The 18,652-nt window shown below is 38.6% G+C and overlaps 1 protein-coding gene across 1 annotated transcript in view; it reads left to right on the top strand.

Moving 5' to 3' along the window:
- Positions 1-452: 452 nt before the first annotated feature.
- LOC122813712 (visinin-like) overlaps positions 453-18,652 on the top strand; it is a 107,248-nt gene continuing 89,048 nt past the window's right edge. The window contains exon 1 of the mRNA XM_044086181.1: positions 453-833. Within this exon, the coding sequence (XP_043942116.1) occupies positions 453-833 (381 nt within the window). The remainder of the gene's footprint in view (positions 834-18,652) is intronic.

Raw genomic sequence — 18,652 nt, 5'->3', positions numbered from 1 at the left:
ATATGCATGGTTGCTCATGTGCACATTCCTGTGTTTGTACATGTGCATGTGTATATATGTGTATAAATCTATATGTGAGTGTGAAAATGTAGGAATAACAGAGAAAGAATGGTATGCCAAAAAAGAGTTAACTAAAAACTATAATGATTTAGTGTCAGCTGTAAAAGGAAAGGATTAAAAGTAATACCTCATCCTTTAAATAGAGGCTGAGACGTGTTTAATCCAATGAACAGTCTACATCACTGAATCCCCTGAAATACCTTCTACTAAGTAACAAAAGAGCCATTTCTCTTAGAGGTAGAAACAGCAATCTTTAAAAGGAGCTTAGCCACTGGAGTGAGTTCCCACTCTGTCTTTGGTTGCATAAAGACAGTAAGGTGTTAAGCACAAGCTTTGGATCTTTCTGTTTAACGCTCAGTTTATCCTCCAGAAAGAAATAAACTCAGAAAATCATGGGAAACAGCAAAAGTGGTGCCCTTTCCAAGGAACTCCTGGATGACCTGAAGCTGAATACTAAGTACACAGAAGACGAGTTGTGTAAGTGGTATGACAGCTTCAGAAAACAGTGCCCCAGCGGCAAGATCACCAGGACGGAATTTGAAAAGATCTACTCCAACTTCTTTCCCCAGTCTGATGCCAAGGCCTATGCACAGCATGTCTTCCGCAGCTTTGACACCAATGATGACGGGACACTGGACTTCAAAGAGTATATCATTGCGCTTCACCTGACTTCCTCAGGGAAAACAGCACTGAAGCTCGAGTGGGCCTTTTCCCTCTTTGATGTAGACAGGAATGGACAAATCAACAAGCAGGAAGTCCTGGAAATTGTAACGGTGAGTCTCAAATTCTTTGCTAGCTATTAATAAGGAAGTCATGCTTTGATCTTCCTCTGTGATCTTCTTACTTCTACTTTGTCTCCCTTTGGATTTCGGGGACAGAGTATTAAGAAAAATAGTATACAAAAACTAACCAAAAGGAAATCATGATTCTATGGAATTATGACTGCATAAATATTGGGAAATAATAGAGAACACATACGAGTTAAGGTAAGGTGCATGGGTAGAAATGGATCAAATGAAATGAAATTAGCACATCTGTTCAGATTTTACTATTGGATATTTTCAAATACTTTTTTAAATTAGTACTATTTTACTTTTTTTATTTATGTTACTTTACCTTGAGAGGGGTTGCATTTTAAAGCCATTTCAATGAGAAATTATCATTAGGCAAAAAGCAAAAGTGTTAAAACAACGTACAAGTGCATGTTGTAGGGGCTGGTTCTGTAGCATACAGTGATTAAGACCTGACTATGACCCAGATGGCCAGGTTATGACTATCATACCTGGAACTACAGGAGCCCAAGAGAGATGGTAGAGAAAAGAAAGGCCTAATGCCTACTTATATGTTGGGAGGGAGATAGGATGCTGGATAAACCTGATGTTAATGTCCTGGTAGAGACAGATTATCAGTGACAGGAAAGATTATCAAATTCAGGGCAGCACTGGGTGCTGTACACTTTGAGGCAGGGGCTGCACCCCTTACAAGTCTCACCTGCATGTCTACCCCAGCTACATCTGCCAGCACACTGAGAAGAATTAGAGCATCCACAGAAAAGCCCCTAGTGCAGTGTGAATCATGTGGTAGCTGGTGAGTTCTGATCCTCTTTCCAGCTCCTAGAACCCATATGGAAACTAACCCATGTTGCCAGAGGGGTGACTGTTAGAACCCCAGTCTGGAGGTGGCTAAGCTAGACACGGAGAGCCAGAGACTGAAGAGGAGTATTGGACAGCAGAAGATGGTCCCAATTACCAAAAAATAAACATAGATAGATAGATAGATAGATAGATAGATAGATAGATAGACAGATAACTTTAGCATCAGCATGAGGTGAACAACACCAGCAATGCAGCCTACAATAAAGCTACATGACACAGGGTGGAGTCATTTGGTAAGGCTGATTAGTGCCACAGCAATGGTAGCAGTAATAGTAGCATAGATGTGGAAGTATGGGGGGGTACTACAGATGTGGAAGTATGGGGGGGTAGTACAGATGTGGAAGTATGGGGGGTAGTACAGATGGGGAAGTATGGGGATGGCATACTAATAGTCACAACTGTCGAGTCCGAGTATTATTTTGCAGATATGTGAATAAACCACCAAAGTGTGATGTGTCCCTTTATGCACATTTTGGAATAACTACTGACTTCTGCTTAGTGGTAATCAACTAAAGTCTCTTTTATTCCTAGTCTATTATTTAAGACATCTCATCCAGAAAACATTGAATGCCTCCTACTGAACAGCAGTTAATTTACCTCTTTTTACTCAAGTGATAGAAAACATTTCCAACTAGAAAATGATATGTCAGTACTATCTATAACTCGGAGAACGGGCTATTGTTTTGGCTGAAAAGTGTATCTGGGGATATTGCTTCCTCTTCTTCATGCCTGGAATCCTTAACTCACTTTAAACCATCTAACTGTGGTATATAATCCTAGTTGTACACAAGGACCTACCACAGATCGTTGTGTTGTTAATTATTTAATCCCTTTCTGAGGTACATGGCCCCACCTTCAAACAGTTATTCGCAAATCATTATATTTAATCTGGGATCAGGACAGGATTGTCAACTGAGCAATGCTATGCCAGCCCTGATTACAAACTGTGTATATTAGCTGAGACTTGTCAGGACTTAAAAGCATCCAGTAAGTTTCTCTTATTCCATAACTTCCCAAACAGTGCTTAATATTCTGGAAAATAATGCATTAGTTTTCTTCTGGGGGGAGGGAGTGTTAGATGCTCTCCCCAGGGCAAGCAGTTTATAAATGAATGAGTGAATATGTGTGATGGATAGATGAACACATGGACAAATGGATTACAGATACCTGCTAATTACTGAAACTGAAAAATTGAAGATCATATCACTCTGTCATGGCCACACATCTACTGTCTGACCTTGGGAAAGTCACTCAGTTTTGCATTTTCAGTGCTGTCAGAATAAATTACCTAAACTGTCCCCTTCTCCACCCCCATGACCACAAGGTGCTGTCTTTTAGTAGGCTGCAGCAAATTAATTTCTTTTAATGCATTCCAATCCTTAAGACAACTAATCCTCTAATGTCATCTTACTGTCACATAGGATAACTGCTTGCATTCGACACCCCAAGCATAATCTAGTGAAATACAAACATCTGTAAGTCTCGACCAAAACTAATACTTTAAAATATAAAATATATTGCTCATTATTAAGTGCCTTGTTTTGCACATAACTTTGGTCTCTTTATGAAGTGTTTTAACATTTTCTTGAGAATAAAAACCCAGCTTCTTGACACTTTCATATTCTGAATGCCTGTAATTTACATACTCAGTCTCTAGCTAACAACATCCGATTAAATACAATATGGTTCCTAAAAATAAAAAAAATCAGTTTACCAGTTTGTCATACCTTTGGGTGTGACATCACAAATTCCTACAACAGTTTTGTTGTTTTATAAATACGCATATCTATTTATCTATCTATATGTACAGAAATATAGCATTGATCATTGCTGTCTTCAATTAGAGTAGCTCATTTAACTTATCTAAAAGGACTATGCTCACGTTTTCTTAAACCCACAAACAATTTCTGATAATCTGACCATTTGTTTTAATACAGCTGGTGTTATAAGGAATATATCCCACCATAGAGCATGCATTTTACTGGAGCATGGACAATTACTGGAGGTGCCAGTTAATAAAATATCAGACAATGGGCAGACTGTACATCAGTACCCTGAATGGAGGATGAGCGTTCTCCAGCAGGGTAGTAATGTACAAGTAATGCCTGCCAAGAAGAATGAGTCCACCACTTCACAGCAGCATATCAAGCCACCGTGAAGCTCGGACTGAGAAAACAGAATGGCCGCCATTCTTTTACACTTGCTAAGCAGCTCTTTTGCTGTTTAGCAAGTGTAAAATATAAAAAAGAAGACAATTAAGAAAAAAAGGTAGGTTGTGTGTGTGTGTGTGTGTGTGTGTGTGTGTGTATGTGAGAGAGAGAGAGGGATCAGAGAGTGAAAGAGAACGTGAGAGTGATGTGTGACTGTGCATGTATGTAAACAGAGGAGATGGTGTGCGTATCTGTACAGTTTGTGTGTGAAAGTAGAAGAGACTGTGTATGTGTACATGGGAGAGAGAATGGGCTGTATGTAACATTGTTGTGTTTCACTTGCTTATTATTTTTAAGCACTATTATTATTATTTATATATGTTTGATGTAAAATGCTTCCTCTAACACCATTAACATAGACTACAGCAAGTATGAAACATTAGGCGGAGGAACTATTTTACATGAAAATATATAAAAAAAATAAAATAGTACTTAAAAATACATAAGTAAGTAAAACACAACAATTTTGCAGCAAGTCCATTGTCTAAGTGCAATGATGCCCTCCAGGGTGTGTGTTAATGTGTAATTAATGCCCTTCCAGGGGTGTAGAGGCCCTCCGCCTGCAGTGTTGGGCCTTACAACACTCCTGGGTTGGTATTAATTATACATTAACACACACCCCATCAAGCATTATTGCTTGCATATTTACCTTCTGCCTCATAGTATTATATACTCCTGGATGAATGCTCCCTGTCATCAGATCTTGATATATTGATGTTTTTTACGTGTGTGTGTGTGTGTGTGTGTGTGTGTGTGTGTGTGTGTGTGTGTGTGTGTGTGTGTGTGTGTTTCTGTGCGCGTGTGTCTACACATGTTGTAGTAACTTTGTTCAGTGTGCAGTACAACACCAGTCTGAAATAAAGCTACATACATCTCAAGACTTCAGTTTATTTTCTCGGGCAAAATAAAATATGCTTCTCATCAGATTGGGAAACAACATAAAATAGGATGCACATGTCTTGTAAACAATTCTTCCAGTAAACAAACAATTAAAATACTTAATGCAGAAAAAACCTTCACAGTTCAGCTTATTACTTTCTAAAACCTTCTCATAATACTGTTCCAAAAAGAGTGCATTCTAACACCCCAACTTTCATCAGAATTCATCATATAGATAGTTTGCTTTCTTCTTAAGGGAGAACAACTTCTGTAACAGAATATAACAATTGCTTTGACATAGCATGCAGAAATGCCTCCCACTCAGCTGGATTAATTTTCAGTCCAGAAGACTCCTAGACTTTTCCATCAGGAATCTCTTGATCCAGAATACAGGGAGACAGGAATTGTGCTGTCATTGACCTCGGGCCACCTCTTGAAGGCCAGCTGAACACATTGAGAGGACCTTTTCCTGACAGAGACTCTTTTTTGACTCTTTTTATGTTCCTATACTTGCTCAGAAATGATGTTGACATCAATGAGTGCATCACTTCATATTCGGTAAGATTTTATACCATTATGCTGAACAATAGCTGTGGCGACCCCTAAACGGGAAAAGCCGAAAGACAAACAACAACATGCTGAACAATAACCCTTTGTTTTAGCTCTGAACAGATTATCAGCTTGCTGATCCAAATACTTAGAAGTAATAACAACATTGAACATACTTTGCACAGTATTGAATACAGCATGTTTTGTCCACAACACTGGGTCGACATTATTTTTCACACTTTACACAGAGCAACATAAGTTGGGGCAGTTTCTAGTGAAATGTTTTACTTGTGAACAGGCATTTTAGTCTACTCAGTTTATAAACAGGGTTATTTTCCATGTACTTTTCCATAGTGTCTATGGTTATCATACTGCTCAGCTGTCCATTTTCACAGAATGTCCTGCTTTTTGTTATATATTTTTGGTCTGTTCCTTGCAAAACTTGTGATTTTCTGACAAGTCACTGAGGACTGAAGTCACTAAATAATGACATACATTTGAGTTTTAGACTTCATATCCTTTAGAAAATGCATATCAAGGCAAATCCTGTTATTCTATCAACTTTCTAAGTTTATAAGAGCAATTTTTAAAATTTGTACCTATTTTGGGCCTTTGTTCCCCATTATTTTAGTCTTTGTCCAAACTTCTTGTGCTAAATGTTTGAGAAGTATGATGGATATCCATTGCCAAGTTTTACCCCAATAGACGACTTACCAGTTCTATACCAAGTATTTAGCTGATTGTGTCTTTCTGGCATGTCAGATGCCAGCTTGGCTACTTACACATGTCCTTCTGCCAGGGTCAAAATATTCTGGAATTTTGTGTGTGTGCTATGTCTGGCAAGTCTGTTGAGATCAAATATTATTCAAGATTTTTTTATTTCTCATCTAGTCTACCTAATCGATATTCGGCAACCCATTGTCTTAATCTTTATAACTTCACCAGACTAGCCAAGACCTAAACTAAAAAGCCATCCAGACAGCCACAACACTGGACTGGATATTAATTAATGCTCCAGAAAAAATTCCATATTGGTACACTTCTAGACTCACTAAGCAGTTAGCAACCCACATGTTCCATCCAACACTGGAAAAAATATAAAACTACTTGTTTTAACTCTGTAAAAAAAAATAATCTTAACTACTGCTTATCTTCACTGAAAAACTGTAGTTGGCTCCCACTAAAAGCACTTCCACTACACTAAGCAACTGAAACATTCAGCTACTGCTACCTAAACATCCTAAACATCTTTGCACCCATCAAGAGGAAAAGGATTAATTCCAACTCAGTCCCCTAGCTGACGCAAAAAAACAAACACTATATGAAACAAAGAACTACATCAAGGAAACAGTGACAGTCTGGCAAACCACCCACCTGGTACCAAAGCTATGGAAAGCTGTATAACCTCTCAAAATCACAACTCCTAAGGAATAAAAAAAATAAAGAATGTATAATAATAACGCTCTTAAATGATAAATAAAATAAATTAAAAATAAATAAATAAATTAAAGAATAAATTAAAGAATAACATATAATTTAAGAAAGGAATAAAGACCTATTTTGTTCAGTTAGAAAAATCCCAAGTTAGCAACCTTAAATCTCTCTGGTCATCTATCAACAAATACTTAAAGCCTAGTAAAAAAGCATCCAGCCTAGCTCCCTACCTATCAGCCCACCTAATCGATTACAATGCTCCCTTCTGCATGTACCTAACCAAGCACTTACACCAACCGGAGTGGCACCAAAGGTTTCTCACTGAAAAAATACAATGCATAAGACACATGTCTTATGCAGACCAGCTAAAGGCCCTATCCCTTTACTCTGTCTAATATCGTTTATTAAGAGGTGACTTATGCCTGACCTACAAGGCATTCACTGATCCAGCCCTGATGAAAATGTTACATATTCACAAAAAAATTACACGAAGGTTACGGATTCCATGGACCTGAACCTCATTTGTGACACTAATAGAACTTGTTGGAGAGACAGATTCGTATCCCAAAGGCAACCTCATCTATGGAATGAACTTGAAATTTTTGTAAAACAAAGCCCAACCCCACTCTCTTCAAAAAGAATATGGATCAATGGATAGGGAACTGTAAATTCACTGCTGGGGTACTGCCCATGTCCCTTATGTAAAATGACTCAGGGATCCAACACCCAAAGCCCCACTACCTTGATGCTATCCCATCCCATACCTCGGCAATGAAGATATATTATTATATACCCAGGTATTATTTGCTAGGCTTGTAAAGGCTCTTTTGCCATTAGAGTAGTAATCACCTATGAACCTATGAAGTTATAATGATGCAGACCATAATATATCATTCAGATCCAACTCCCATTTCATTAATGTGGCTGCATCAATCATTAAAGACACCAAATTTCCGACAATTACCTTAGACATCCCAGTTCAGGCACTTTTCTAACTTTTGCCTTCCAATCTGTTCTTACAAGATATATAAAGCGAAAATGCAAACCCGAACACTTAATCAAAAAGAAGCGACAACCAAGGAGTCTTCTCTAAAATCCAGTAATAGTTTAATCCAGTTAGAACTCGAAAAGTACAAACTCCACAATATTCACTGCATATGAAAGTTCAAAACTCATAAGCGCTTTCATTCCGACCATATATTACAAGGAACTTCATCAGATAAAACATTCACATGCAAATCATATATTTAAACCATCTATCCAATCAAATAAAATAAAATACAACACACCCTCTCCAAAGAACCAATCATGCCTCTTGGATTTGACACACCTCCGAAGAGCGCATATACCACAGTTATACTAAAACATATAATAAAATTAAACTATCATAATTTTAATAGCATTACTGCAACCAGTAGTCAAGCATATAATTATCCGACAAGGGCCTTAAGTTTTAACAAGCATTTAATAGATTCAGCCCCATTCAACCCAGGCCACAATCGGGCAATTAAGTGGATTTGCCATATAAGTTCCGCTTTCTCCAGATATAAATGCCACGCCCTCCTCATTCTGATGTTTTTAATGTTTTTAATACTATAACATTAAATACATGCCCTTGATTTTGTAAAATATGCCTTCATAGGTTCATAGGTTCATAGGTTCATACTAGGCTATCTGCCCTAGGGCATTTATAAGCCTAGCCAGAGTGTGTATGGCTTTCGCCACCCATTTTAAATTAATTTTGCTATGCCCTTTTTCGAGGTTAGTATACTGCGCTTCTGTCTAACAGTGACACAGAAGTGATACCCGGGGTAAACCTACGATCTCCCATCCACTCATCAAGATTCCTCTTAAAGAGAATCAATGAGGGACTCTGCCTAACCTGGACTGGGATTTTATTCCAGAGTGAAGGGAGCCTCTGGGTTATGAATCTGTCCCTCCAGCATGTCCTATTTATTTCAGTGCTGAGCTTTAAGTCCCTCGAGCGTGTAGCTCGATGGAATTTGGATTTTCTGAGGTGCAGCATGTCCATTAATTCCAGGTTGGACATGGCTTTATAAGTCAGGCACAGATCGCCTCTGAGCAGGCGGTATGCCACTGAGTAGAGTTGGAGTTTCTTTAACCGGGCAGCATACGGCATCTGTTTGAGCCCCTTGATCCTCTTGGTGAGGTACTTTTGGGGTCTTTCCAGTTGCTGCAGGTGTCTGGTAAGGTACATCCCAAAAGAGGCATTGTACTCAATTATGGGCCTGATGAGGGATGAGTAAAGAGGCATGATGACCTCCCCTGATCTAGATGTGAATCCCTTCATGATTAGGTGGGCTATATAAAATGTTTTTCTAACCACTTTGGCCACGTGGTTGTCAAATGAGAGATTGCTATCAACTTGGGTCCCCAGGTCCCTAATTACTTCTGTACTTAATGGATTACCACCTATGTGGTAATTTGTGGGCACTTTGTTTTTGCCAAAGGGGATGACTATACACTTTTTGGTGTTTAGCTTGAGGCCATGGCACTGGCACCAGTTGTCTGCTTCTATGAGGCCCTTTTGGAGGATGCTTGTGTCAGCTGGAGAGTCTATTATGGTGCCCAGTTTGCAGTCATCTGCGACCTTGGACAGCCACAGTCCTTCCATGTTGGCCTGTACCTCCGAGAAATATATACCGAACAAGAGAGGTCCCAAGACTGAGCCTTGTGGGACACCACTTGTAACTGGTTTGGAGTCTGACATGGCTCCAGCTATTCTAACCATGTGGGTTCTGTCCTTGAGCCAGTTTGCAACCCATCTAGTAACATAGGGGTTTATATTTAAGCTGGTGAGCTTATCTATAATGCCCGAGTGGGGTATTGTATCGAAGGTTTTTGCGAGGTCCAGGTAGGCTGTGTGGACCACCTTCCCCTTGTCAATGGCCTTGGTGACAGTTTCAAAGAAATTGACCAGGTTTAAGAGGCAGGATCTGCCCTTAACAAAGCCAAACTGGGTAGGATCCAGTGTCTGTAGGTCCCCAATATCTTTATTTATAAGGTCCATGATGATCCTTTCCATAGCTTTGCAGACCAAGCTAGTGAGACTTATGGGGCGATAGTTTCCAGGATCCGTTGAGGCACCACCTTTGTGGAGAGGGACCACTGTTGCTGTACGCCACTCTTTGGGTACATATCCTGTAGTAAGGCTGAGATTGAACAGTAGTTTTAGGTTTGGGTTTAGCTCTTCTTGGAGTTCATGTAGGACGCAGCCCGGGACACCGTCTGGTCCCATTAATGCTGTGTTTCTTGCTTTGGAGAGGGCAGCTCTTACCTGAGCATCTGAGATGTCAGGGGGGCAGCACTCTGCTGGGATAGATATTAGCCCTTTTGGTGGGGAGGGGGGGAGAAGTTTGCACTGAACCTGTCAGCTAGGATGTTGGCAATGTCTGTGGGTTTGGTGTATTTTTTGTCATTTTGGACTAATTCTGAACATATCTGGGAATTCCCATCCATGTTCCTAACATAACTAAAGAAAGCCTTGTGATTATCCTTAGTGTCCTGTGCAATTTTTCTCTCGAAGATTTCCTTAGACGATTTTATGAGTGCCCGTAGTTTTTTGTTAATACTGATCAGAGATGCCTTCCCTTTTTGGGATTTTGCTCTGTCATGTAGTAGCTTCCTCCTTCTATTGTATAGTTTGTTTATGGCTGGGGTCCACCAGACAGGACGTCTGCCTTTGGAGGATTGGGTCTTGGTTTTATTTGGGATTGCATGATCCATGCATTCCTGAAGGTGTTCATAGAATGCGTTTATAAAGGATTTTGTGGTCTGGGTCAGATATCCACAGGCCCGGGGGCTTTGAAGGATTCCACCTCGGTTTTGAGGAGTGTGAAATTTGCTTTAGAGAAGTTTTTCACTGTGGTTTTCTGGGCATGGGGTCGGGATGTGAATATCCAGTGAGATTAGTTTATGGTCTGATCTTACCAGTGAGGGATACACTTCTGGTCTGGAGCATAGAGTCCCCATGTTGGTGATGATCAGGTCCAGTATGTTTTCCCCTCTTGTGGGAGTGGTAACAAGTTGTTCCATAGCATTTGAGTTTATAAATTCTAGGAACCTTTGGGCTAGGGTGTTGGAGCTAGAGTAATGCTCCCAGTCTATGGTTGGGTAGTTGAAGTCACCCAATATAATGGTGTTTGGAGAGACCTTCATATTTTCCAGTGTTCTCAGGAAGGCCGAGTGGGGTTCCTGGGTTTGGGAGGGTGGTCTGTAGCAGGCTATAAACTGGAAGGCAGTTTTACCCACTGTTAGTTGCACATGGATAGTCTCTGATGCTTCGTGCTGTGCCACCAACCTGGAGGTGTGGGTATCTTTGACGAATATTGATACTCCCCCTCCTTTTGTGGTTCGGTCCAAGTTTTGGGGCCGAAAAGCATGGTATGAGGTATAACCTGGTAGTGCTGGGGTGCTCTCGAGAGCCTTGAACCAGGTTTCTGTTACTGCACAGATATCAATGTTCTCCATGCTAAGGAGAGTTTCGAGTGCGTGCATCTTGAGGTTTAGACTTCTGGCATTGAGTAGCATTACTCTTAGTTTCTTATCCCTTGTGATACCTATGGAGGTGGGTTTGTCTTTCGAGCCTTGCTAAGGCATTTGTGTCTTTCTTTAAATGGATGTCACTAAAGTGTTTGGCCATTCTGTTTTGTAATTTATGTTCAGTTTTGCCCACATAAAAACATGGGCAAACTAGACAAACAGCACAATAAACCACTTTAGATGATTTACAACTAGGTTTCCCATAGATCCTAATGTGCTGATTGTTAACTGTAATTTCGCTTTTTTCCATCACATATCTACAGCAAACAGATGTACCACATTTTACCATACATCCATTTCTTTTTGGTTCAGATATTCTTTCAAAAATAGTTTTAAAGTTTAAACCATTTTTCTATACAAAAGAGGGATTATTACCTAAAATTTTCCTGATGTCATTTTCCCTTTTAATAATTTCCCATTTTTTTAAACATAATATTTCTTATATGGTGGCTATCTGTATTAAATACAGTTATAAAAACATTAGAAAATTTACATTCTGCATTTTTCACATGCATTACAGTATCGTCTGTTCCACTAGGCATCCTATTTATATCTACTAGATCCCCAGATGTGAATGTTGTTGTGTCTTTTGGCTTTTCCCAGTTAGGGGTCACCACAGCGGAACTCTGGTCCGCTAATGATTGGCAGTAGATTTTTACGTGCCGAGTTGCCGGCCCTGATGCACAATCTTCAACGAAGGAACGCCCATTCATGCATGTCTCTACACAGAAGACGGTCTGAGAATCGAACAGGACAACATCTTACTGTGAGGTGACAATGCTACCGCAGCACCACCACCGCAGTTACTTCCCGAGATGTGAAATATGCATCAATTTAGACAGGAGATATTAACAAACACATTCACATTCAGTTCCCCAGATGTGAATGTGTTTGTTAATATCTCCTGTCTAAATTGATGCATATTTTTATCCCCCAAAATAATCTCTAACCACATTACATGGATAACCCCTCACTAGAAACAGGCTTGACAACGTTTCACATTCCTCCAAAAATGTGTCCCACATAGTACACATATCAGCTGTCCTCACAAATTGCCCCTTAAAGACAGCTCATTTCTGAGTATATGAGTGATTACTTGTAAAATGTAGAAATGTATTATGAGTATGTGACTTTTTGATAAATTTGACAAGTAAATCTACTATTCAAACAATCCTTTTTATTAAGAACATCTAAGTATGAGATTTCTTCATAACTAGTGGAGTGGGTACATTTTAAGAAGGACATAGTAGTATTAATAAGCTCTAAAAATTTAGTAACCAACTGGTTAGGGCCTTTCCACTAGACAAAAATATTGTTTAAAAAGCGGGTATACTTGCAACAGTGGGAATAAAAAGATGATGGAATTAAAAATCATCTTTCCCATTCTAATATCACAATATTTGTATATAATCCACCTCATGCAGACCCCATGTCCATCCCTTCTTTTGATGATACAGCTCTTTATTAAGAATAATAAAATTCGATCTTAGGACCATGTCTAACAGTTGTGTGTATGTGTTGATCTGGTCCTGCGCTAAACCTTTAGATAGCAAATACTCACAGAACCATTCTTCACCTATTTCATGTGAGATAACAGTATATAAGTCTTTAACATCTATTGTGATAAATAAATATTCGTTATCAAAGGTAACTGCAACCAACTGCTTGAGAAAATGTCACGAATCAATACATACATGACACTCACTTTGAACTAAGTTCTTCAGTCTGAAATCTAGGAGTTTAGCCATGGGGTGGGTAATGGAACCTCTAGCATCCACAATGGGATGCATGGGGGATTGATTTAGATCTTTGTGAATTTTAGGTACTCCAAATATTGTTGGAGTTACGGGAAACATGATACTTAAATAATTATATTCATCCACTGTAATCAACCCATCAATAAACAAGTCTTGCAGAAAACCGTTTATCTTAGAGTATGCTTGGTTGAGTTCATTCAAAGAGCTCTTGTCATATGTTCTGCTTTCAAGTATCATCTTCATCTTAGTAATATAATCCAAATTATTCATTAATACTAAACCCCCTCCCTTGTCCGGCTTCATAAGCCTGGCACCCAAAACTCTTTTTATTAAGTCAAAATTCATTTTCTCAACCTCTGACAAATTATTTTGGTGTGTCTGCTTAGAGCATAGTGCTCTTAAATCTAAATCATACATCTGCTCGAATAATTCAAGGGAGGGGTGCAATGAGGGTTTGTAAATGCTAGGCACTCTCAAGTTATTTGTTATTCTATGTTCATCCTTATGGAAAAAAGCGAAATTGCAATTAATAATCAGCACATTAGGATCTATGAGAAACCTAGTTGTAATTAATCTAAAGTGGTTCATTGTGCTATTGGTCTAGTTTGCCATGTTTTTATGTGGGCAAAACCGAATGTAAATTAAAAAACAGAATGTCCAAGCACTTTAATGATATCCATTTAAAGAAAGACACAAATGCCCTAGCAAGGCATATTTTACAAAATCAAGGGCAAGTAAAACTTAAGGCCCTTGTCAGATAATTATGTGCTTGACTACTGGTTGTAGTAAAGCTATTTAAATTATGATAGTTTAATTTTATTATATGTTTTAGCATAAATGAGGCAGGATTGGTTCTTTGGAGAGGGTGTTGTATTTTTTTTTTTTATTTGATTGGATAGATGCAGTTTAAATATATTATTTACATGAGAATGTTTTATCTGATGAAGTTCCTTGTAATATATAGTCAGAACGAAAGCACTTATGTGTTTTGGACTTTCACATGCACTGAATATTGTGGAGTTTGTACTTTTCGACTTATAACTGGATTAAACTATTACTGGATTTTAGAGAAGAAGCCTTGGTTGTTGTTTCTTTTGCCTACAAGATATATACAAAAGTTACTAAGGAAATTAAACCTAGTGTCCTAGTTGCTGAAAATGGTCATCCTGAATAACTAAAGCTTTTATTTATTTCTTTATTTGTCATTTGTTAACCGGATTAGTCCAACTGAGCCAGTCCTGTTTTTAGTGGAGACTTGAGGAGAAAAGCTCCATGCAGTTATTACAAAGTTGCAAAATAGATAAACATCTAACAATGAAGTTTTATGTAAACATTACAATAATGTGCTTTACATGAGAACATTAGAAATTTACAAAAGGCCTGAGAATCAAGTTTACATAAACATTACAATAATGTGCATTACATGCAGTACAAAAGTTAGATTTTTTTAATCAACAAAATGGAAGGATGCAAATGAGACCGGACACTTGCAATAGGTGGGTGATAAAAGTGTGAGAGGTGGTAAGGTGGGATTTAAGTTGGATCATTGCAGTGATAGGTGTTGGCATTTAGGAGAAAAGTTTTAAGTTCAAATTTAAAGAGATTTATGTTAGAAATTATTCTGATGTTAAGGAGGAGTTTGCTCCATGCATGGGAAATACTATATTTGGAAATGTTTACCAGTGTTTTTGTTTGGTTTATAGGTGTCCAGAAGGAGCTGGTCAGAGCTGTGGAGTATTCTGAGAGGGGTATAATGTGATATTAATGAGGAGAGAGCAGGACAGGAAAGGGGTTTTAAGAGTAGAGTATGAGTCATTTGCAGCTGGGAGTGAAGCAGGTGCTGGGGGGAGTCAAGCCACTGGAGTTCGTTTCATGCATGGCAGTGATGAGATTTGTAGGATTGGTTACTAGCAAATCTTGCAACACTATAGTATGATTGACAGAGGTTAGCCAAAAAGGTAGATTGTAGATGTTAAAAGATGAGGAAGGTATAAAGTAGACATGAAAGGAGGAAGGCCTGATCTAGTTTCTGCCTAGAGTCAGAGGCTAGGTGTTTTTTATGTCTGTAGAGTAACCCAAGTTTTTGATTGTTTTTTTAATACAGTGCTGAATATTAGTATCAAATTTTAATTGGTCATCGATAATACCCAGAAGTTTAGCATGTGGATCAGGTTGTATCATGGCATTTTCGAGACAAAATGGTGAAATTTGTTTTGAGGTTAGAGAGGTTTTTTGGAAAAAAGAGTAGTAGCTTTGTTTTTTTTTTTTTTGGATTTAGAATTAGTTGGTTGTCAGTTAGCCATTTTTATACAGATAGGAAGCTATGTTGAGTAGTAGAGTGGAGGTTAGAGAAACTGTCAGAACAGGTAATAAGGATAGAGTCATCCAGATATTGCATCAGGGAGGATGCTGTACAGGAAGTATGCAGTTGGTTTGTGAAAATATTAAAGAGTAAAGGATCAAGAATTGAGTCTTGAGGCACCCCAGTTTGGATTGATAAGTAAGGGGAGAGGTAGCCTACCATCTTACTGATTGTTGTCTATCAGTTAGATAGCTAGTGAACCATTTAATCGTAGAGGGAGATAAGTTGACTTGAGATAGTTTATCAAGAAGTTTGGAGTGTGATATGGTATAGAATGGTTTAGAAAAGTCAAGAAAGAGTCACGAAACTAGTAAATTTTTGCCCAATTTTCAGCAAAGGTTTGAACAAAGGGCAGTAGATGTACTATGATGGGGTCAGAAGCCATGTTGCTTATGGTTTAGAAGGTTATTATCTAGAAGGTACTTAATAAGTTGTCTGTGAATGGATTTTTCAAGTAGTTTAGATAGTAGAGAGAGGATAGCAATAGGTCTATAGCTGGATGGCTCATTACTGTTGCCTCCCTTGTGTAATGGAGTGATAAAGAATGATTTCCATATATCTGGCACAGTGGATTCTTGAACAGATCTATTGATCAGGATAGAGATGGGGTAGGCTATTGAGTGCCTAGTTTAAGAAAGAGGGGATATGGTTGTCAGAAGAGGGGGAGCATGGCTTCAACTTAAGCAGGAGAGTTTTGATCTGAGATGTTGGGATTGGGTTGAGCATGAAAGAGGGAGTAATGGTGAAATGTGGAATGGGGGGGGTTATTGTTCTCACCATTGTGTGTGAGTTTATGAATAGATTCAATAAGGTATGAATTTAGAAGAGTGGAATTTCAGAGTTTGAGATGTGGGGTTTTAACCATGTTTCAGATATGGTTAGGATGTGTGAGGAATAGAGGGTAATTCAGGAGAGTAGTTCTATGGCTTTATTTGGGAGGCTCTGTATGTTAATTGAGTATATACTAAGATGTTTTGGCTTGAGACAAAAGCTCTGACTTACCCTAAATATACTCTCATCAACAGGTGCATTTGTGAAACCTATGTCCTAATCCTATGGAGAAAAAAAACTATTCTCCCCTACACAAACAAGGAATATCTATTGAACTATCTAACTATCTACTATCTAACTATCTAGTGACTACCAGTAGCCATTCTCACACCACTGTCTAAGATTGTAGAAGGATATATCCATTCTCAGTTACTCCAATACCTACTAATAATTTCTCTCATCTCCATATCGTGACTTCCATCCAAATCACAATGCAACCACAGCCCTACTCTCCTTCCTAAATGCAGTTAGTCATAAAAGAAACCAAAGTAAATGGGTCTTGCCTGCATTTCTTAACCTCTGTAAGGCATTAGACACAGTATCCAATCTAATACTAATAAAAATCCTCACTCACCTCTCCCTATCCATCTACACTTTGAACTGGTTTACAAACTATCCATCTGAAAAAAACACAATGCGTTATATGGCAATCGTTATTCATTAGTGTTTACCTGAGTACTACAAGGGACCATTCTGTGACCTTTGCTTTTCTACCTATTTATTAATAAACTTACCACACCCTCAGGCCAAGCCACACTTATTCAACATGTATGCAGATGACTCTACACTCATCTGGACTGCCCACATTCTACCTGAGCTAAAAGACATCACACAACATTCATTCATCTCCATAAAAAAATGGCTAGACCAGTCCCATCTATTGCTCCACCCCCCAAAAAAATAAATTAATGTGCTTCAACCCACATCTCACATAGACAAACATATTAACTTCCATATTTACAACTCTTATAATATCTCACTTGAAAGAGACCCCAAAACTAAACTACCAGGTATAAACATAAACAGCAGCCTCATAAACACTCATATACAAAAAACAATAAGAGACACCCTAAATGAAGTTTCTTTTCAGAACATCCTGCTATATAACAAAACAAGCCCAGAAATCTACAGCAATAACCTACTTTTTTCTCAGTCTACTGTATGGCTCTGCAGTCTTCACTAAGATTCATGACACCCAACTAAATAAATTAGAACAATGATGTAACAAAAATAGCGATATACACTGCCAAACGTCCCAATAAAACACACCACTATATAGATCTAAGAACAGAAAACTGGCTTGTATTTCCTACCTACCTGACATTCCACAAATAAAGGACACCCACAACAACCTTTATTATCCTACGTGCCCAGCAATAAAGCCAGTTATGGAATGGTACACCCCCACTAGGTCATTTCATTCTAATGGTAACATCTTTGCAATGTGGTAGTAATGTGGATGCCATATATGCCACATTTATATCCAAATGTTGGAATACCCTAGATGTATGCAGTAGGCACTGACATACTCTGAACACTTCAAAGCCATTCTGAGGTCTCATCTGCTGAAATCCTGGCTCTGTCTCTGCTCCACTCACCAGGCTAAGTAGTTTGTTCTCCTGCTATAACTTTTTGATTCAACTCCTGTGCATTCCCTATCTTCACTGCTAATCATGTTGTGTCTCTATGCTCTCTATAATATCTTGTATATATTTTAGATAATGTTCATAGATTTTTTTATTGCAACATTTGTTCATCACAAATGAGCTATACTGATTTGTCTCATCATATTCTAGACTACTTACATAGATGCATAGATTTGTGGATTGTTACTAGGATAATAAACAAGGGGCTGTTTCTAAGCCTAGCCAAGTGTTCCCAAAAGAATAATGATGTCCTATATCTAAATAGGACATTGAAGGCCAGGCATTTATAAGCTACCTCTGTCCACAGGTAAATGCTAGGCTATCATTCTGTAGACTATTACAAGCCTTGCTAATATCAAGAGGTCAGAATCAAACTTTGTACCTTGTATCTATAAAGCAAATACCTTAACTCTTATGAAAAACCCTGCCTCCCATACACAGAACGTTGTACTGTACTCATTTTAATTTACTGTCAAGCTGTATTACGATATGATTATCTACATGAGGTATACTTGCTTTTATAATAGTTTGTCTACATAATGGAGCTTTTCTCCTTGATAAAAGACTTTCAGCTTTTCCCAGTTAGGGGTTGCCACAGTGAAACTCCGGTCCGCTCATGACTGGCAGTGGATTTTTACAGTGGCGAGTTGCCAGCCCTATGCCCAACCTTCAACGAAGGCATGCCCATTCATGCTCGCACCTACCT

Source organism: Protopterus annectens, chromosome 1.part1 (genome assembly GCF_019279795.1).
Source record: "Protopterus annectens isolate FY-2018-M chromosome 1.part1, PAN1.0, whole genome shotgun sequence".
Classification (NCBI taxonomy): Eukaryota; Metazoa; Chordata; order Ceratodontiformes; family Protopteridae; genus Protopterus; species Protopterus annectens.
The sequence above is the reverse complement of the archived record's forward strand: the minus strand, read 5'-3'. Positions and strand labels throughout refer to the sequence as shown.